This window comes from Canis lupus, chromosome 14, assembly GCF_003254725.2.
Source record: "Canis lupus dingo isolate Sandy chromosome 14, ASM325472v2, whole genome shotgun sequence".
In the NCBI taxonomy this organism is placed as follows: domain Eukaryota; kingdom Metazoa; phylum Chordata; class Mammalia; order Carnivora; family Canidae; genus Canis; species Canis lupus.
Genome location: NC_064256.1, coordinates 6,550,962 through 6,573,815, shown reverse-complemented (window position 1 = coordinate 6,573,815; position 22,854 = coordinate 6,550,962). Strand labels below are relative to the sequence as shown.

Below are 22,854 nucleotides of genomic sequence, written 5' to 3'. Positions count from 1 at the left end.
TTAGAAGACAAATCAGAATAAACTTATAAATTAAATAACCATAAATTCGAAACAGTTCTCATGAATAAATGATATTTGCTGAGTTACAATCACCGATGTTGGAGAAAAGTAGAAAAATAGGGCCCAGTTTAGGTTCTTTAATCTCGTGTAATTTACTTTCAATAGTATTAACACATGCAGAGAGTGCCTGTTCATATAAGCTTACCATATCGAAAATACAAAATGATATTAATAGTTTTAAGGTTTGTTTACTTGTTTGGGATAATCAGACTTAATATTTTATAAATCTTTGCCAGAGAGTGTTCTCCTAAAGTCAATTTACTGAGCTGTCATTTAATATCTTCATAAAACTGTCTTGTTCCCTTGCAACTGCAAGTTAGAGTCACTTTAATCTGAATCAAATGAATATATGACAATTATTGCTGCAATTGGTAACAGGAAATAATATCTGGACTTCAAGTTCAATATCGCAGATTTTGGAAAAAAATGTCTAGATTTAGCCCAGAGCTTTCTATTAGATTGTTGAAGTTAATAAGTAAACACTCAAATGACTCATTCACAAAACTTGAAAAATGAATGACCATAAAAAAAAAGAGGTGGTAGCACCTGGGTGGCTCAGTTGGTTAAGCGTCCAGCTCTTGTTTTCAGCTCAGGTCATGATCTCAGCCCATGTAGAACCCGCTCAAGAGTCTCTCTCTCCCTCCTCTTTTGTCCCTCCCCCCAAAATATAAATCAAAATAAGAATGATTGACCATTATTCAGTTTTCTTTAGAAACTTCCATTTTTTTTTTTTTTTAGAAACTTCCATTTTTTATTGGACTTGGAACATTAGGACCACTGTGAAACTTGCTTTTGCATTGCCTGCTGTAACGTCATGCAGCTGTCATTTGACAGAGGTGCATGTTCATGTGCCGTGGCAGCCCTGTCCTCTTCTCATGAACCTTCAACAACTAATGTAATATATTACTGCATCTCATCAAGTCATTTTCCAGATGTCAAGTGTAAAACTAAACTTACTCAATAACAATAGAGTTCAATTCTGTTTCAGCCTTTCAGTTATAAAACACCACTACATGAGTATTACCTTCTTTTTTTAAAGGTTTATTTGTTTGTTTGTTTATCTGTACTTTTTAATGTAAGTGCTATGCCCAACATGGGGCTTGAACTCATGGCCCTAAGATCAAGAGTTGACTGAGCTAGCCAGGTACCCCAAGAGCATTTTTTGTTTCTTTTTTTTTTTTTTTTTTTTTAAGATTTTATTTATTTATTCATGAGAGACATAGGCAGAGAGAGAAGCAGGCTCCCTGTGGGGAGCCCAATGCAGGACTCGATCCCAGGACCCTGGGATCACGCCTTGAGCCAAAGGCAGACACTCAACCACTGAGCCACCCTGGTGCCCCCACCCTGTTTTTATAGTTGATGATTCTAAGACTACATGGCTTAGCACTAGAACAATATTGCATTTAAACCATGGCCTAAACAAGAATTCCAATCTTTTGTGATACTGCTCTCAAACATGCATGATGTGACATGATAGATCTTCAGTGTAACAGGTAGAAGATCCCTGGGAGCAGAAGTCTTTTCCCTGAGGCTGCTGCCTATAGGGCAGGTTCACTCATGGCAATGAGGAGGCTCCCATTGAAATCCTCAATCCTGGGATGCCTGGGATTGGGCGTGGTTCAGTGGTTGGGCGTCTGCCTTTGGCTCAGGGCTGATCCCAGGATCTGGGATTGAATCCCACATCAGGCTCCCTGCATGGAGCCTGCTTCCCCCTCTGCCTGTGTCTCTGCTTCTCTCTCTCTGTGTCTCTCATTAATAAATAAATAAAATCTTAAATTTAAAAAAAATCCTCAATCCAGGGTGTCTGGATGGCTCAACCGGTTAAGTGGCTGATCCTGGAGTCCTACGGGGAGTCTGCTTCTCCCTCTGCCTCTCCCCAACTCTCATTCTCTCTCAAATAAATTAAATCTTAGAAAGAAAAAAAAAAAAAAAGAAGTCCTCAACTCAATTCACTGTAGTGGTCTTTGAAAACATTTATCTAGGGATCCCTGGGTGGCGCAGCGGTTTGGCGCCTGCCTTTGGCCCAGGGCGCGATCCTGGAGACCCGGGATCGAATCCCACGTCGGGCTCCCGGTGCATGGAGCCTGCTTCTCCCTCTGCCTGTGTCTCTGTGCCTCTCTCTCTCTGTGACTATCATAAATAAATAAAAATTAAAAAAAAAAAAAAGAAAACATTTATCTGATCATGTCATCTCTTTTCTTAAGGACTTCAATGGCTTCAGTCTAAACTCCTTAATGCGGTTTGCCTTCCCCGTGTTTGTCCCAAGCAGAATTGTTTAACTACTTTTCTATTCCAGAATGAAATCTTGGTTTTACCTTTATAAAGCCCAAGGTCTTTTTTCCCAAATATCAGAGGCAAATTTAGGCTCTTATATTTAGAGCTACACAAAGAAACATGGAAGCTTTGAAATTAGTGGTCTGTGTGTGTATGTGTGTGTGTGTGTGTGTCTGTGTGTCTGTGTTTAAATGGGGGTGGGATAGGGGCAAGAGTTGCCTTCAGAATTTCCATATCAATTTCTTAGGACTGAAGTTACTGGGCCTCTGAGAACCTAAAATGCTGGTAAACACATTGGTCATCTACCCTTATGTTGATCAAATGGCTGCCTAAACATTGTGAGAGGGGAGCTTAAGGTTTGTATAAGGCTTCAGGCGCTTTCAATTTAAATATCTGGAGACAAAGTGTTTCAAGACCTACCTGGATCCCTTTGTCCCCCTACTCCTTTTTCTCTTGCACTCTTTTTTTTTTTTTAATTCTTTTTTTTTTTTTTTTTTATTTACTTATGATAGTCACAGAGAGAGAGAGAGGCAGAGACACAGGCAGAGGGAGAAGCAGGCTCCATGCACCGGGAGCCCGACGTGGGATTCGATCCTGGGTCTCCAGGATCGCGCCCTGGGCCAAAGGCAGGCGCTAAACCGCTGCGCCACCCAGGGATCCCTTCTCTTGCACTCTTATATTTTTATTCTTCTTTCAGGAAATACTGGTCAGGTCCCATTGGACTGATTTCAAGACTTAATGTTTCAAAAATACTATATAGGTTAATCTGCCTATTAAAAAAGATGATATGCATAAAAGTGCCTAGTTCACAAAAGGTGATCAGTAAATGTGAGCCTTCTTCCTTCTTTTCTTGGGGCAGCCAAACTTAACCTTAAGTACAATTTATACTTTATGTTTCTATGACATCTATACATATAAAGCTTGTGTGTATAATGCTTTTATGTATATAGATGCTTGTAATTTTTATAATCAAGTACACCAAAGACTCATTAGTTTGGGCTTCCCAATATGAATGCTGATTTGATCTGGGCTAACGACAAGCAATTAGTCACCTTTGACTATCAACCAAGGAATTTATATGATTCTGGGTGATATTTAATCTGCAACAAACTAACGAACAGTCCAAGAAGTAAACATTTTTTTTTAAATTTTTTATTTATTTATGATAGTCACACACAGAGAGAGAGGCAGAGACACAGGCAGAGGGAGAAGCAGGCTCCATGCACCGGGAGCCCGACGTGGGATTTGATCCCGCGTCTCAAGGATCACGCCCTGGGCCAAAGGCAGGCGCCAAACCGCTGCGCCACCCAGGGATCCCGAAGTAAACATTTTTTAAAGGATTGCCATACGTTGATACATCTATTGATTGCTAATGTGAGAATAAGACTTTATATTTACATAAAACATTATACTTTTCCATGTACTTTCTTTTTCTTTTTAAGTAGGCTCCACACCCAACATAGGGCTCGAACTCACCACCCCAACCAAGGTCAAGAGTCACATGCTCCGATTGAGCCAGCCAGGGGCCCTTCTACGTACTTCCACTAATACTATTTTATTGGTCTCTCATACTAACTCACATGGTGTTAAAAAGGAAGATATTACTATCATTTGCATGTAGTAAAACTAGGGTACAGTTTTTTTGCATGTAGTACAGAGGACTACACCTGTGTTCTCAACCATGGCTATAAATTAGAATAACTCAGGGAACTTTAAAATTATGGCCAGTGGGGCACCTGGGTGGCTCCGTAGTTGGAGTGTCTGCCTTTGGCTCAGGTTGTGATCCTGGGGTCCTGGCATTGAATCCTGCCTGCATCAGGCTTCCTGTAGGGATCCTAGTTCTCCTTTTGCCTACATCTCTGCCTCTCTGTGTCTCTCATGAATAAATAAATCTTAAAAAAAAATATAGCCAGTGCCTATGCTCTAGAGATTCTGATCCAAATGGTCTGTATGGAAATTGAACATCACTGTTTTTCCAAAACAGCCTCATGTGAGTCCAGTGTGCAGTCAGGGGTCAGAGGCACTGGGTTACACAGTGCTGAGCGTAAGATGTCAATATGATAAATACAACTAGATTTCCTACTGTGATGTGTACTTTTTAACCCTCTCCAATCCTCTGCTCTCTAACTATCAAATGTTGTAATTATAGAAGCTCTGATGGAAAATCCTGGAAATATGTTTGAATCATTGTTTGTGTTCAACATTTATAAAACAATTTCCTGGAAAATACTGTCAATGCAGACTTCTTGCTAATTCTAACTGACTGGTTTTCTAAGTTAGTGTGAACTGCAGGCTCTAACTGCTTGTCAGGCTATTTTTATCAGTAAGCTTCAAAGAGAGTAGAGATTGTCCTGCCATCTCGAGGTGTTATGATAATCCGCCCTTAAATATTTAATTATGAATAATTTAAAAAAGAGATTAAGAAACTGTAACCTTGATATCATTATCATATCTAACAACTATAATGTTATTTCCCAATATCCCCTATAACCTTTCCAAATTCCAATTGGGGAAATTTCCCAATTGTCCGCAAATTATCTTTTAATGTTGATTTGTTCAGGAGGATCCCATACATTTGGCTATAAATTGCATTTAATTTAGCACTGTTCTTTTGAGGACTATTTTGAAAAACCTTGGTATGAGGGAAAAATTAAGAAAAGGAGAGAGAATAGTGCTGTGAACTCCAACTACCCATCACCCAGCTACATGAAACATTAACTCCAGGCCATCTTTGTTCCATCTGTATTCTCATTCTGTCTCCCATGCCCCACTTCCTGGATTATTTTGAAGCAAACTCTAGACATCATAGCATTTTACCTATAAATATTTCATTGTCTTTTCTCTAAAAGATAGCTTTTTAAAAAGACATGTATATGTCCATAATACCTTAAAATTTTAATAATGGTTCCCAAATATAATCCAATATCCAATTAAATTTTCCCATTAAAAAAATAGCTGGCTTATTCTAACCAAAATGCAAACAAGGCCCACACACTGCATTTGGTTGATAAATGTAGAGTTTCGTTGATAAACTCTATTAATCTGTGGGTTCCTTTTCCTTCTTCTTGAAATATCAAGTTGAAGAAAACAGGCTATTTGTTCTATAGAATTATCCACATTCTATATTTTGCAGATTACATCTCCAAGATATAATTTAACATAGTCTCTGTCCCCTTTATTTCCTATAAACTGATTGAGCTAAGGTTTGACTTTATTTGGATTCATTTTTTGGCAAGAATACTTCACCAATAGTTGTACTTGTCAGCACACACATACTGCCCACTTGTTTCTTTTTTGTTATGCTAGCAGCCATTGATTATTATTGCCTACCACTATTATTTACTTAGGGGTCACAACCTGCCCATTGTTTTGTGTTATTTTATTTTGTTTTTCATAACATTGACTTATTGACGAAACCAGACTAGATATGGCGAAGATTGTCCCCCTTGGATTTGTTTGATTGTTTCATGTGTCATTTAAATCTTCCTTTGTGCCCTGAAAATTCCTGTAAACTGAATGTTAGAGTTTAAATCTTGATAAGATTCTAGTGCATGTTTTTGATATGATGACTTCATAGGTGTTATCATGTACTTCATATTATGTTACGTTAGCAGGTACATATTGTCTGCTTGCACTTATTTTTGTTAACTTTAAAAAAATTTTTTTAAGATTTTATTTATTTATTCATAGAAGACAGAGAGAGAGAGAGAGAGAGAGAGAGAGGCAGAGACACAGGCAGAGGGAGAAGCAGGTTCCAGGCAGGGAGCCTGATGTGGGACCCAATCCTGGGTCTCCAGGATCACATCCTGGGCGGAAGGCGGCATTAGACCACTGAGCCACCCAGGCTGCCCTGTTAACATTTTTTTTTTTTTTTAAGTGATCTCTACATCTAATATGGGGCTCCCAACTCACAGCCCCAAGGTCAAGAGTTGCATGCTCTACAACTAAGCCAGTCAGATGTGCCTGCACACACTTATTTACTTATTTTTAAAGATTTGTTTATGTATTTAAGAGAGAGTGGGAGTGGGGGGGTGGGAGGAGCAGAAGGACATGGAGAGATAGAATCTCAAGCAGACTCCCCACTGAGCATGGAGCCAAATTCAGGGCTGGATCTCATGACCCTGAGATCATGACCTGAGCTGAAATCAAGAGCCGGAGGCTCAACCAACTGAATCACTTAGGTACTCCTGCACACATTTTTTTTTTTTTTTTAAAGATTCCGTTATTTAACAGAGAGAGTGAGAGAAAGAGAACACAAGCAGGCAGAGCACAGGCAAAGGAAGAGGGAGAAGCAAGTTTCCCGCTAAGCAGGGAGACTGACATGGAGCTCGATCCCAGGATCCTGGGATTATGACCTGAGCTGAAGGCAGATGCCCAACTGACTGAGCCACCCAGGTGCCTCCATACTTATTTTGAAGACTCCTCTGCAAATCATGTAAATATCTATCAAAGTATACTTATATTCCACAGTAAAAAGTTTGGGCTGCAACTTCTCTGGATTTTGCTGTTTGCATCTCTCATAATATTTTTTATATTCCTCTCCTCTGTATTTCCTATAAATTGGTAGTTAGATATAGATATCTGATGAGATTCGGGTTCAATTTTTTCTTTTTCTTTCTTTTTTTTTTTTTTAGATTTCATTTGTTTATTCATAAGAGACATAGAGGCAGAGACATAGGCAGAGGGAAGAGAAGCAGGGAGCCGGAAGCGGGACTCGATCTCAGGACTCTGGGATCATGCCCTAAGCTGAAGGCAGACACTCAACCACTGAGCCACCCAGGCATCCCAGGTTCATTTTTTTTTCTTCAACAAGACTACTTCATTGTTAGTATGTGTTCTAGAAGCACATGTATGTCATCTTTTTTAAAAAAAAATATATATTTTTTTTAATTTTGATTTCTTTATGATAGTCACACAGAGAGAGAGAGAGAGAGAGAGAGAGAGAGGCAGAGACACAGGCAGAGGGAGAAGCAGGCTCCATGCACTGGGAGCCCGACGTGGGATTCGATCCCGGGTCTCCTCCAGGATCGCGCCCTGGGCCAAAGGCAGGCGCCAAACCGCTGCGCCACCCAGGGATCCCTAAAAAATATTTTTTATTTATTCATTTGAGAGAGGGAGCAGGAGAGCACAAGCCAGGGGGAGAGACAGGAGAAGCAGACTCCCTGTTGAGAAGTGAGCCCCAGGCAGAGCTGATCCCAGAACCAGAGGATCACAACCCAAGCCAAAGGCACTGACCAAGCCACCCAAGCACCTTGATATGTTATCTTTCATTTTGTGATGCTAGCAGTGGGTGATGTTCAATGGGTTCACTGCTAAATTTACTAAGGGTTGCAAAATGGTAATATTGTATCATTATTTACACTTGGAATACTATAAAAAGAAAATTTCCTTCTTCTGTTTGGTTTACTCAATGGTACAATTTCTTTAGAAAAATTAACACTTACTGATTTTGACTTTCGTATTTTAGAGCCATCAACTTTTTTTTTTCAGGCCTCAAACATTTTCTTAAGTAGTGTACTATAAAGCGCTTACTGGGTAAAACACCTGCTGGGAGGGACTGAAAGGAAAATAAGGAGGCTGGCCCAGTGGTGACATGAAATTTGACCAAAAGCATGTGTATCCTCAGCTATAGCAGATTTTCTCTCCTTTTTTTTTCTTTTTCTTGTACCACGTAAGGTTTGTTTTTTTTTTTTTTTTTTTTTAAGATTTACTTATTTATTCATTCAGAGAGAGTGAAGAGAGAGGCAGAGACACAGGCAGAGGGAGAAGCAGGCTCCATGCAGGGAGCCGGATGTGGGACTCAATCCCGGGACTCCAGGATCATGCCCTGGCTGCAGGCGGCGCTAAACCGCTGCGCCACCCGGGCTGCCCAAGATTCTCTTCTAAAAAGGTTTACATTAAAAAAAAAATAAGCCACAATACCCAAGAACCTTGTAAAGTTTTGTTTTCCTTGAAGAATATATACGCTTCTCCCTTATCATTCATAAACGTCAGTGAACTAGATTTATTTTTGTGCTTAGCACAGCGCCCAGTATGTTCGAAGCCAAGTTTTCGGTTTAATTTTGGAACAACAGGAATTTCTGATCTATACATCTGCATTTTTCCTCGATTTTGATCTTCCGTACCTGTTTGTCTTTAAGGTGAGTCAAATTTTCTGTGAGGAAAAAAAAAGTTTATTGAACAAAAACATTTTCATAGCCATCGGTCATCTATGAAAGTACCTTTTTCTTGGCACTCTTCTCACTGCTATGTGTTATTTTAAAAATCTTTACCAACGTAATAAGCCAGAAATGGTTTCTCACTGGGGTCTCCACTTGTATTTCTGTGATCACTGATGAGCTTGAACTTTTTTTTTTTTTCCATGTTTATTAACCAAGCCGAAAATTGTTTGCTTAGGAAGTGGCTTGTATTTCATTAGGGAGGAGCTCAGCCAGCCATTTCGAAGACAAGATAAACGAAACCCAGGAATACCTCTTACATTTAAGCTTTGACCACCCCCCGTCTTTGGGTTTTTTTCCTCCTCCATCCGAGCCCTTTGTGTGTGTCAACTGTCAGGGAAAGGGCTCTCAGTCGGCCAAGCCGGCGAAACACTGTATTTGCCCCAAATACGTGTAGCATGTGCTTATCCTCGTTCGGATTCCGGTGTTTCTGGAAAGGGCTCCCGAACCCGACCCGCGCCCGCAGGACCGGCGATCACGCGGACTCGCTCTGCAGGAGGGGCCTCCCTCGCTCGGCCTTCGATTGGCCCGCCTGATCCCGCAGGCGTCGCCGCGACACGGGCTGGTTCAGCGCGGTCGATGCGTGTGTCGAGTGGCTGCTTCTGTCTGTCTCTCCCCCCACTTTTTTTTAGCCATAGCTATGGTTACCACGTCTCTCCCCGCCTCCCCCCACCTACCAACAAGGCGACTGGCCATTGGCTGCCTGTCACCAAGTAAGCCAGTCATTGGTCACTGGTGAGGACAGGGCGCTCCCCCGGCCCCTGTCTCCCGGGTCTCTCGAGGAGCCCAGGAAGGAGGCTCCGCTAGTGCCGCCGGGCCAGGGGCTGCCGGGACCCGGCTGCGGCAATCGTTACGGGTCATGTCGGCCGCCCAGGGCTGGGACAGGAACCGGCGGCGGGGAGGAGGCGCCGCGGGCAGTGGCGGCGGCGGCGGAGGTAGCGGGGCGGGCGGGGGCAGCGGGGGCAGCGGGGGTCGGGGGACTGGCCAGCTCAACCGCTTCGTGCAGCTCTCCGGGCGGCCGCACCTGCCAGGTGAGTCGTGGGGCCGGGTCCTGACAGGTTGCGGGCGCGATGGGAGGGCGGCTGCCACCTTTCCTTTTCTCCCTAGCCTTTTTTTTTTTTTTTTTCCCCCTGGGAGGAGGAAAGGCAGGCTCCACGCGTAGCAGAGGGACTGGGGCTTCCCGGAGAGGAAGGGTGTCTTTGAGGCCAGGGAGGGAGCAGAAACACAGAGAAAAGAAGTATTTTTTGCTTTGTTGGAAGCTCTGGGCTGAGAGTTGTGTTTGTTTGTTTTTTTTTCAAAGGAGAGGCCGCTGTTTCATTGACATTCCCAAATGTTTCGCCTATTCTGTTCCCAGTCTCGTCCTCTTCCGCAGTTTGATCTTTTAAAAGAAAGACATTGACTCCTAGCTGTGGGAAATTCTTTTTAAAGGGGTGCTAGATCGGGGAGACAAGAGGGAAAAGCATTCCAAAGAGTGATTTTGTAAAAACCACCCCGAGTGTGTAAGAGTTAGGCATTCTGAGACAAGAAAGGAGGAGGAAAGGCGCGGGGTGGGGGGTGGGGGACGGGAGGGGGGCGTTGGGATGTGGGTGGGAAACAGAACCAAGAGAATTAGGAAAAACTAGTTAAATTACTAATATTTTGGAATGTCCAAAGACAGAATGGATAGCGTGATCTGGATTTTAAGGGAAGAAAATGAAGATCAAGAATATACTTAGTGACAAAATTATGCTGTCTCCACTATGTAAAAACAACTGAAGATTGGAAAAAAGCACCCAATGTGATTATTTTACGTTTTGGCCTACAGTTTCCTGTCCTTGAGTTCAGATGCCTTAAAAAAACAAAGACAAATCGATGTGTGTGTGTGCAGACAATTTTTAAAAGATACATTTGTAAGTGAAGTATAGTAGGGGAAGGTAGAGAAGTAAATATTGCACAGAATGTCAAATAATATATTGGGCAAGCTTATTTTTACCTTAAAGAGAACAATCAGGAATGATGTGTTAATCATTCACCATATTGTTTGTGAATAATGTTGATTTTATCGGTGATGTATTTGTTTAACCAATGAGTTTTGAGAACATGATGGTTTTTGAATTCCTTTTACTGCCATGCCTGTACTTCTAAGTAATCAAAATTTATTTGATTAATTTGAAGATAACAAAGGGAATTTTGCACATTGAATGAGACAGTCACTTGTTTTGCGATGAGGTTATTGATGTGTGTTAGAAATGCACATTAAGCATTTATACGTGACATTAAAATGGACATTGAAGCAGTTTTAATGAGGCAAATATATAATATACCAGGAGTTGGATTTGAGGTAATAGTATTAGACTGGGTATTCTAAATATGTGATCTTTAAAAAAAGAAAAAAAAAAAAGGAGAAATCCTTTTTCTTAACCCCAAATTAATAGCGAAAACTTATATTCTGGTGTATTGACAGATTTTAAGATAAATCTCTTACCAAAGACTATTACCAGTTTGCCCTCTACTATTACTAATTTTTAGGTCTTTGATCTCAAATTAATTATACCATGGGCTGGATAATAGCCATTCCCAGGCTCCAAGAACCTGGTTGGTGCACTTCCTCACTGCCACCACCTGATGGCAGTGGAAGCCATGATTTCTGATGTGGGGCTTAGGTGTGGAGCTATTTCTGCATTTCCTTAGCACACAAGGCCAAGAACAGCCATTTGTCCAGAGGTAAAGATAAATCTGTTTGAGCTGTGAAAATTCATGCAACGGAGTGATCAGCCTCTTCTTTCCACTTTCTTTCGCCCTTGATTGGCACTTCATTCTTCCTTTCCAAGTAGGTGGCCTCTGTCATTACTTCACTATTAGAATCGGGAACATATGCTATCTCAATGTGTTTGAAATTCTTTTACGGCAATTCATTATTTTCTCCAGCATTGCATTTTAAGTCCCCCTCCCCATCCATTGAAAGGTTGTGTATTGAAGTGTTTAAAAAGATTTTAGGTTATGGTGAGAGATAGAGAAAGGTCTAGGCCCATTTTATGGCTGACCCTGGAGGTTAAAGAAACTTTTTTTTTTTTTTTTAAGTTTTTGTAGCTAACTTTTTCCATTGAACTCTAATTCCATTTTCCTTTTTCATCCTTCTCTACCAACACTTCAGATACTTAGCATCCAGAACACTTTCTTACTTTTTTGTGCACCCTCCATCTAGTCCCTGGTGAAACAAAACAACCTGGTCTTCCTGGAGTGTTCTCTATATCCTTTAGTAATAGCATCTTTATCTGTACAGTTATGCAAACCTGAAACTTGGCCAACTTCCTTAAATTTTCTTTTCCCTTGCATTTCAAGTGTAGTTAATCACCTAGTTCTGTTTATTTTATTTCTACTATAACTCCAGTTCATGCTGTCATCATCCCTCAGTTAGGTTTTCTGCAGTAGCTTGCTTTCTTTTTTTTCCCTGCAGTAGCTTTCTAAGCAGTCTTCCTGTTTCTACTTTTGCCCTTCAGGGCATACAGCACACTCCTCTTTTGTAAGCACAAATCTATTCTGGTCTCTGCTTACAACCCTTTACTAGCTCTTCATTGCTTTTAGGGTAAGGCAAAAAATCTTAAACACAGCCTAAAAAGTATTGCATTGTCTGTCTAATTCTCAAGTTAATTCTACATCACGTGGTCTTCCTCTTTGATCGTTTTCTGCTTCCTTAGACATAACATGTTCTCTTCTGCCACAGGGTCGTTGCACATACTATCCCATCATACAAGAACTCTCTTACTCCTCATTCTTTTCCTTTTTTTTTTTTTTTTTTTTTTGTAGTTTCTCTTCCATTGGGACTTAGCTCAATCACGCTGTGTTTTCAGGGAAGCCTCCTTTGACCTTCTCTGATTTATCTCTTCTCCCTATACACACTCATAGTGCCATGAAGTTCTTCTTGGGCATACTTATCGTTTATATGTGATTCCTTCAAATGAAGGATTTGCTATTCTTGATACACACACACAAAGTATATATGTGTATGTACATGTGTACATATGCATATATATTCTAAATTCTAAATGAGTATGTTGCCATTAATATGTAAGCAATTATTCCTTGTGAATTTGGTTGATTAGTGTGGTTCAATCTGCTATAGCCCCATTGACTCTGGACAAATGGATAAAATAAAATTCTTACACATAAAGGTAGATTAGACTCTGCATTCATGGTGAGAACACAAATGATATTTTATGAAACTTTGAGCAGCTTCTTATCTTTTTGCTGTCTCCTGAATGCAATAGTGATTATGTGTTTGTCCCATAGGCCAAGAAATTTATAGCTTGTTGGTCCTGAATGTCTAACTCATAATCTCTGTATACACCCAGTAAAGAACAGGGAACATTTTTGTAGAATAAGTATGCAGAGGTAGAACTCAGGGACAAGGAGATCATGGGGATAATAGAATCCAGGTTACTATTGTAATTTCACTGTGTGAGTTTGATTAAATACCATGTATTACTTGAGATAACAGTTAAACATTGCTGCTAATGAAAACTGAAAAACTGACAGAAGGAAAAATGTAACAACTGGTAAAGCCGGGCAAAAATAGCATTGAAATCTTAATTTAAAAATATGAATTGTGATATATGTTCATGATATGAAATCCAAATAGTACAGAAGAGCATATGATAAAAGGTAACTTTTCCTTCTACCTTTGACTTCAGCTAATTGGCTTCCTTCCCTAGAAGCAACCAGTGATCAATTGTGTGTGTGTGTGTGTGTGTGTGTGTGTGTAGAGAAAAATGGTAGCATTTCTTTGTTTGGATGGGCATTTAAAATGTTTACAGACTTGCTAATATAAATGATGATTCAATGAGTATCCCTCTGTATGTTTTTGCATATGAGTTAGTCTGTCTTTAGAATAAATTCCTGGAAATGCGATTGCTGGGTCAAAGACTACGTACTATTTAAGTTTTGACAGATATTGTCAAATTGCCTTCCATAGAGGTTGTACCAGTTTATGTTTCACTGTTGGTGTTGGAGTGCTGGCCTCCCATACCCTTGGTAATAGAGTGGGTTATCAAACTTTTTTAAATTGCCAATTTAATAGGAATATTTTCCTTTGTATTTTCAATTTATTTATAACATTTGCTTATATTTTTTATTCCTCTGGTTATATTTTTTTGTTCATTATTCTATTAGGATGTTTAATATTTTCTATAGGAACTCTGTGTTTTAAGGAAATTAGTTGTCTTTGATATGTTACAGATACTTTTCAGTTTGTCAGTTCGCTTTTGACTTTATGTTGTATTTTTTCAGCAGAAATTTTAAAAATTTTTGGTAGTTGTAATTATCAATATTTTTGTGGATTTTAGCTTTTTTGCATCCTAAGAAAGTCTTCCCCTATTTAACTGTTACTTCTGAATGAAATGAAAATTCTTATTTTTTTCCTGGTACTTTTATAATTTTAAATTAAATGTACTTATCTATTCAAAATATAAATTATGTAAAGTATTAAGGTAGGAATGCAGCTTTTTTCCAAATGGCTACTGAGTTACCACAGCATTGAAATATTGTCTATAAATGTACTTAGTTCCTACATATAATGTGGGGTTCTTACTGGGACTTTTATTCTGTTCCATGGATCAGTTCACCTATTTATACCTTAATGACCACATTCTTTGTTTATAATCCTCTCTTCTACTTTCCAGAGTTTTCCTGGATATTCTTGCTTTTTCTCCTCTTCTCCATCCTATTGATAGTCTTATTGGTAGAACATTATAGATTGATTTAGTGCTATTTGATGTCTTTTTGAGGTTCAAACTCTTGTTTAAGAGCAGGGAATAAGGATCCCTGGGTGGTGCAGCGGTTTGGCGCCTGCCTTTGGCCCAGGGCGCGATCCTGGAGACCCGGGATCGAATCCCACATCAGGCTCCCGGTGCATGGAGCATGCTTCTCCCTCTGCCTATGTCTCTGCCTCTCTCTCTCTCTCTCTCTCTCTCTCTCTCTGTGACTATCATAAATTAAAAAAAAAAAAAAAAGAGCAGGGAATATATTCATTTCTTGTTCAAGTCTTCTTTCGCATCTCTCAATAACATTTTAAAGTTTTTTCATAAAGACCTTTCACATTTCTTGTTATGTTTAGCCCCTGGTATTTTATCTTTTTTTGTTGCTATTGTAAATGGAGTTCCTACTTTTATTATGTCTTTTCTCTTGTGTAACTAGCCACTTTAGAATTCTAATACTATCTATAATAGTTTGCCAGTTGTTTTTCTAGGGCTTTGCAGTTAAATGGTCACATTATTACCAAATAAAGATAATTTTATCTCCTCCTTTCCAATTTTTATACTTACTTCTTTCTTTTGTCAATTAATTTTGCTAGTACTTTCCAAAAATATTAAAGAGTAAGACAGTAGTGGATCTTTGTCTTATTCCTGACTTTAATGGTATGTTTTTTGTGCTTTCCTGTTAAGATTAGACCTGATTTTTTTAAATTTTATTTATTTATTCATGAGAGACACACAGAGAGAGGCAGAGACACAGACACAGACAGAGGGAGAATCAGGCTCCATGTAGGGAGCCTGACATGGGCTCAATCCCAGGACTCCAGGATCACGCCCTGGGCCAAAGGCACGCGCCAAACCGCTGAGCCACCCAGAGATCCCCCTAGACCTGAGCTTTAAATTGAAGTGTACATACTGCTGAGTGAAGTAAGTCAATCAGAGAAGGACAAACATTATATGTTCTCATTCATTTGGGGAATATAAATAATAGTGAAAGGGAATATAAGGGAAGGGAGAAGAAATGTGTGGAAAATATCAGAAAGGGAGACAGAACATGAAGACTCCTAACTCTGGGAAACGAACTAGGGGTGGCGGAAGGGGAGGAGGGCGGGGGGTGGGGGTGAGTGGGTGACGGGCACTTAGGGGGACACTTGACGGGATGAGCACTGGGTGTTATTCTGTATGTTGGTAAATTGAACACCAATAAAAAATAAATTTATTTTAAAAAATGAAGTGTACATACTTTATCATGTTAAAGTAGTCCACTATTGCCATTTTATTAAGATTTTTTAGTAAATTTTGGGACGCCTGGGTGGTGCAGTGGGTTGAGCATCTGACTCTTGGTTTTAGGTGAGGTTGAAATCTCAGGGTAGTGAGATCGAGCCCTGCATCTGGTTCCAGTCTCAGCAGGAGTCTGCCTGAGATTCTCTCCTTCTCTCCCTCCTACTCACCCTCTCTCTCAAATAAAGAAATCCTTTTACTTTTCTATCTTCTCATTCTGGATGTTTATTGTTCTTTTCATTCTTTCTAAGTAATTAAATTATAAGATTTCTTTGAATTCTGCTTTAGTTATGTTCTGTAAGTTATGGGCTTCCTGTTGTAGTTATTTCCTTAATATCTTGCAATTCCATTTTTGATTTATTTTCTTAGTATGAGTAGTTAATCCTTTTAAACTTTTTCTTAACATTTCCATTTATGTTTTTAATTGCTTGAGATAGAATTCACATGCCATACAATTCACCATATAAATTCACCATTCACCATTTAAAAACCAGTGGTTTATAGTATAGTCAGATATATGCAGTTATTATCACAGTCAATTTTAGAGCATTTTTATCACCTCAAGAAGAAACCCCATGTCTTTTAGCTTTACTCTCTTATCCTCCTGCTTCCATTACCTACCTCATCCCCATTCCACCCCTAAGGAACCACTAATCTATCTTTTGTCTCTATAGATTTCCCTATTATGGACTTTCTCATATGAACGGAATCTTTTGTGACTGCCCTTTTTTTTTTTTTTTTTTTACTTTGCATGGTTTCAAAGTTCATCCATGTTAAAGTGGCAGATATCAATACTTCATTCCTTTTTTATGGCTAAATAATGTTCCATTGTATAGATAAACTACATTTTGTGTATTAATTTGTCCATTGATGAACATTTAGACTGTTTCTACTTTTTGGCTATTATGAATAATGTGGCCATAATTTGCATAGAGGTTTCTATGTGAACATGTGTTTTCATTTCTCTTAGGTATATACCTAGGAATGAAATTGTTAGGTCATATGGTAACTCTGTGCTCTAGGTTTATTCATTTGAGGAACTGTCAAACTTTTCCAAAGTGGCTGGAATTTTACATTCCTACCAGCAGTGAATGGGGTTCCAATTTCATATATATACTCTCTTTAACATTTGTTATTATCCATCTGACTTTTTAATTCTAACCATCCTAGTGTGTGTAAAGTGGCATCTCATTGTGGTTTTTGATTTGCATTTCTCTGATGACTCATGATGTCAAGCATTTGTTTTCTTTCTCTTCCAACTTTTTTGAGGTGTAATTGACATAGAGCATCTTTTCACGTGCCTGTTAACTAATTATATGTCTTCTTTGGAGAAATGTCTTTTAGCTACTTTGCCCCATTTAATTTATATATATTTTTAAAATATTTTATTTATTTATTCATGAGAGACACAGAGACAGAGGCAGAGACACAGGCAGAGGGAGAAGCAAGGCTCCATGCAGGGAGCCCGACATGGTACTTGATCCCGGTCTCCAGGATCACACCCTGGGCTGAAGGCAGTGCTAAACTGTTGAGCCACCCAGGCTGCCCCAATTTATCTATATTTTTAAAAGTAAACTCTCCACCCAGTGTGGGGCTCGAACTCATGACCCTGATCAAGAATCAAATGCTCTACCAATTGAGCTAGTCAAATTGTTTGCCCTGCTCTTTTTTTGAGTTGTCTTTTTACTATTGAATTTAAGAACTCTTTACATATTCTAAATACAAGTTCTTTATAAGATACATGATTTGCAAGTGTTCTTCATGTTCTGTGTTGCCTTTTCACTTCCTTAATTGTGTTGTTTGAAGCACAAAAATTTTAAATTTTGGTGAAGTCCAATTTATCATATCTAAAACTATTGCCAAATCTAAGGTCATGAAAACTTGTCCCTGTGTTTCTTTTCTAAGAGTTTTATTGTTTTACTTTTACATTTATGTCTTCGATTCTTTTTGAATTAGTTTTTATGTTTGGTGTGGGTAAGGGTTATCTCAACTGTCTGCCCTATTGTCCCAGCACCATTTGTTAGAAATTCTCCATGGAATAGCCTTCACATTCTTGTCAAAACTTAGTTGACCATAAGCATTCAGGTTTACTTCAGGACTCTTGATTCTATTCTATTGATCTGTATGTCTGTCCATGTGCCAGTACCACACTGTCTCCCATACTGTTGCTTTGTAGCAAGTTTTGAAATCAGAAAGTGTTTTTCTTACTATTTTATTCTTTTCCAGGATTGTTTTGGCTATTCTAGGTCCCTAGCAATTCCATATAAATTCGAGGACCGGTCTGTCAATTTGTATGAACTCAGAGCTTCTTATAGGGATTTACATTGAATCTGTACATCAGTTTGGGGGATATTACCATCTTAGTAATGTTGTCTTCTAATCCCTGAACATGGGATGTTTTTCATTTATCTAGATCTTTAATTCTTTCAACAGTGTTCTATGGTTTTCAGAAGTCATTTATATCTTACTTGCCTTTCTCAGTCCTGATGTCCTTGTCTTTTACTATGTTTTCAACAGTGTTTGTACTCCTTTATGCTGTGTGCAATGAAGATGTTATATCTGTGTTTGTTTTATTTTTTCTAAAATAAATAGATTTTATTTATTTATTTGACAGAGAGAGAGAACGAGCACATAAGCAGGGGGAGCAGCAGGGAGGCAGAGGGAGAAGCAGGCGCCCCACGGAGCAAGGAACCCGATGCAGGGCTTGATTCCAGGACCTTGGGATCATGACCTGAGCCGAAGGCAGACACTTAACTGACTAAGCCACTCAGGTGCCCCTTTTCCTTCTGTTTCTTTCCTGCTTTCAGCCTGCTTATATTTCCTCCCTTCTGTGGTCTATCTTCTTTGAGTTAGAATCTGTTAAATCTTTTCTGCTTTTGAAATAATCATTAATTTTCATACAGTTTATTGTCTTCCACTTTCTACCACCACCACAAAAGAAATACAAATTCATTATTAAAATTTGAAAAACATTGAGTGAGAACTTGAAAGTCATCCATACTAATTCCCCATAAAGACTACTGTATCAACATTTTTAAAAAAGATTTTATTTATTTATTCATGAGAGAGATTGATTGAGAGATTGAGAGGCAGAGAGGGAGAAGCAGGCTCCTGACATGGGACTCTATCCCCGGTCTCCAGGATCACACCCCTGGCTGAAGGTGGCGCTAAACTGCTGGGCCACCAGGGCTGCCCTTTATCAACATTTTGATATTTTGCTTCCCTCTTAGTTCTTTATCAGTGAATTATGTTTTATTTATTTATTTATTTATTTATTTATTTATTTATATTTTATTTTTAAAGATTTTATTTATTCATGATAGACAGAGAGAGAGAGAGAGGCAGAAACACAGGCAGAGGGAGAAGCAGGCTCCATGCCGGGAGCCCAACGCAGGACTCAATCCTGGGACTCCAGGATCGCGCCCTGGGCCAAAGGCAGGCGCTAAGCCGCTGAGCCACCCAGGGATCCCCAAATTATGTTTTATTTAATACTATGTAAGTAATTACGTATTACTGGCAGCAACTTGAGATTCTATTAAAACTGTTCTATATTTAAATGTTTTACTCATAAACACTCATTTTTATTTTCTCTTATTTCACCAGGAAGAATCTGTTTCTCCTCAATTTATTATATGAATTACCTTTTCGATTTTCTTCTAGCTGATGTCTTATTTTATTTCTTTCATTCACAGCCAAGCTTGCAGAAAAAATAGACTTATTTATTTTAATTTCTTTTTTTTTTCTCTTCAATCTATTGCAGTCTTACTTCTGCCTTCTTCATTCCACTCAAGTGCTCTTGTTAAGCTGATAACTTCCTAATTGCTAAATCCATTAGATATCATCCTACCCAACTTCTCTAGATTTTTATTTTGACTACCTCCTGGACTAGAGCCTAGGAATACATCATAATTAGACAAAGTCTCTATTCCTGGAGAGCTCTTAGTTATCCTTTTAGATCTTGAACTTCTCGTTAGTTTTCCTTTATCTGCCCCTTAGTCTTAGTATCTGAGAATAAATACTTGTTTATTTGTTTTCCCTTCCTACTCTTAGATTTTCCCTGGGTGATATTATTAATCTCCCAACAGTGCCTAAATCTGTCTCGAGCCCAGACCTATTTTCATAGTTTGTTTGCCAATAGCTATTAGACAGTATTACCTAAATTACTGAAGAGTACACTAAATTCAACATGTCCAAAAATAATTTCATCATCTTTCCTGTCAAACCTGTGCTTCCTTCTTTGCTCCTTATCCCAACTGAGCTTCATGGCTAACTCATCAATTTAGTAACTCAAGCTAGAAACCTGAGAATCACAGTAGATTCCTTCCTTTTGCTCATTCCTTATCTAGTCGATTACATATTTCTCCTCTTTACCCTAGTTCTTCTCTTTGTCCTTTTTACTTCTCCATGCTCACCTTTGATGTTTTCATTTTATATTTCAACTATATAGAAGTATTTGTAGCTAGTAACTTAAATTCTTAGAACAAGGAGAGAGATTAAACAAGCACACAGACATGCACTTGTTTGAGCATCTGTTTTTACTGCTTTAGGGTATATACCTCAGAGGGGAATTGTGGGGTCTTATGGTAATATTATGCTTAACTCTTTGAAGAACCATCAAACTGGGGATGCCTGGGTGGCTCAGCAGTTTAGTGTCTGCCTTTGGCTCAAGTTGTGATCCCAGAGTCCAGGGATCGAGTCCCGCATCGGGCTCCCTGCATGGAGCCTGCTTCTCCTTCTGCCTGTGTCTCTACCACTCTCTCTGTGTCTCTCATGAATAAATGAATGAAATCTTAAAAAAAAATCAAACTTGTAATGTACTGCAGTCCCACATCATGTCCTGATTCCATACATCTTATTTTCTTCCCTCTAGAGTTCCATTATTCTAATTGTCTTCTAAGACTCAAGTATACTTTACACGGCTTTTTAAAATTCTCTCTTTTAGGGGCACCTACCTGAGTGGCTCAGTAGTTGAGCATCTGCCTTTGGCTCAGGTCGTGATCCCGGGGTCCTGGGATCGAGTGCTGCATCAGGCTTCCCATGGGGAGTCTGCTTCTCCCTCTGCCTATGTCTCTGTGTCTCTCATGAATAAAGAAATAAAAATCTTCAAAAAAAATAAAATTCTCTCTTTTAATGGTTACTTGTACAGATTAGTTACAATGTATCTGGCCCTGTTCAAGGTGTTTTACAACCATTAACTTCTTTCTCCTCATAACCTTGTGAGGTAAGTAACTTTTGCATCCTCTTCTCTGATGAGGAACTGAGGCTTAATGAGAAACTACATTACTTGCCTAAAGTTCTATAGCTAATTAATGTCAGAGTTCAGATTCAGACCAGTCTGTTGGACTTCAAAGCCTATGCTCATCTACTTCTTCTATGTGCCACCACGGTCCTTTGTGTACATATACACAAATGGTCATAGTACTTAGATATACTGAATTGCAATTGTTTGCTTCTCAACTTATCTACTTACTAAGTGTGTGTTCTTTGGGGTACCTGGGTGGCTCGTGGTCGAGCGTCTGCTTTTGGCTCAGGGCGTGATCCCAGGGTCCTGGGATCAAGTCCCACATTGGGCTCCCCGCATGGAGCCTGCTTCTCCCTCTGTCTGTGTCTCTGCCTCTCTGTGTGTGTCTCTCATGAATAAATAAATAAAGTCATTAAAAAAAAAAGTGTGGGTTTCTTAAAGACAAAAATAAGTTTTTTCTTTACCATATTCTACAGAGACTAGAATGCTGTCCAACTTTTAGTAGGCTTTTAGTAAATGTTTATTGACTGAGTAATTATCAACATCTGCAGTTATTCATGCAAGAGACTTATTTTACATTACATAGTCTAAAATCCTTTTTTTTTTTAACTAAGGAATTTAGCACATACAATTTCTTTAAAAGATTTTATTTATTTATTAGAGGGAGAGAGTATGCATGAGTTGGGAGGGGAGGGCAGATTCCCCACTGAGGAGGGAGCCTGATGTGGGGCTCGATCCCAGGACCATCAGGAACTGAGCTGAAGGCAGACACTTAACCAACTGAGCCACCCAGGTGCCCTTAGCACATATAATTTTTGTATGGCTTTTCTAAATATTTTTTTTTATCCCAAGTATATTTTATGTTGAATATTATCAGAAATAGTTGTAGCATTCTTCTGTCTGTGCCTTGGTTCTATGCCTTCCTGCCTATTCAGAAAATTTACATTATTATAATTTCTCTGTCCTGTGTCTTCACCCTTTTTCTCTCCATCAAGTCATTCCTATAGTCTTTGAGCTTTAGGTTTTATCTCTTCTAATCTCTCCTTTTCCTTTTATAGCTAGCTTTGTGAAGACATTGGCTAGAGTTGCTGTCTCATCGCCATACCTCCTCATCACCTCTTTGAAGTTGGTTTTGCTAATTTCACAAATGACATCTGTTGTCAAACTAAATGATGTTTTTCAATCACCATCTTACTTGATCTCTCTTCGTTTTATTTTATTAAAGTTTTGTTTGTTTATTTTAGAGAGAGCAAGCATGCAGGCAAGGGGAGGTGGGGTAGAGGGAGAAGGAGAGAGAGGGAGAGAAGCAGGTTCCCTGCTGAGTGGGGCTCACGGGGCTCTATCCCACGACCCTGAGATTATGGCCTGAGCCAAAATCAAGAGTTGGCTGCTTAACCGTCTGAGCCACCCAGGTGCCCTTCTCTTCATTTTAAAACCTCCTTTTTCCTCAGCTTCCGAAATATTGGGTCTAGTTTTCTTTTTTGTGAGTCTAGTCTCTCACACTCAGTCTTCTTTGTCAACTCTTCCTTTTCTCCCGGGCCTTAACGTGAGTTCTCAAGTCTATGCCGCCACCCTTCTTTATTTCAATTTAAATTTTAAGTATTCTCTTCCAAATCTTTGGTTTTCAATTTCTATCCATATGCCAATAAATAAGGCCACTTTGTAACTTCCCCTGCCCAAATCTTTCTTGAGGGCCATATACTTGGTCTCTTGATGTCTCAACTTACATCCTTATACCCCCTCAAGTTCAGCATGTCTGAAACTGAATTTGTGACCTTTCTTTATTCTAATGGTGAAGGGAGCTATTGGACAGTTTTTTTTTTTTAAGATTTTATTTATTCATTCATGAGAGACAGAGAGAGACAGAGACAGAGACAGAGAGAGAGGGGGGCAGAGACAAAGGCAGAGGGAGAAGCAGGCTCCATGCAAGGAGCCTGAAGTGGGACTCGATCCCGGGACTCCAGGATCACACCCCGGGGCCAAAGGTGGTGCTAAACTGCCTAGCCACCCAGGCTGCCCTATTGGACAGTTTTAAGCAGGGGAGCGATAT

The 22,854-nt window shown here is 39.4% G+C and overlaps 1 protein-coding gene across 2 annotated transcripts in view; it reads left to right on the top strand.

The window, feature by feature from the left end:
• The first annotated feature begins 9,295 nt into the window (after positions 1 to 9,295).
• The window catches only part of KLHDC10 (kelch domain containing 10), a 61,944-nt gene continuing 48,385 nt past the window's right edge, over positions 9,296 to 22,854 (top strand). Inside the window, exon 1 of one of the 2 annotated variants that reach the window (XM_025471636.3) lies at positions 9,296 to 9,583. In XM_025471636.3, the coding sequence (XP_025327421.1) occupies positions 9,412 to 9,583 (172 nt within the window). In that variant the 5' untranslated portion in view covers positions 9,296 to 9,411. The remainder of the gene's footprint in view (positions 9,584 to 22,854) is intronic. The other variant, XM_049093474.1, reaches the window with a different exon arrangement.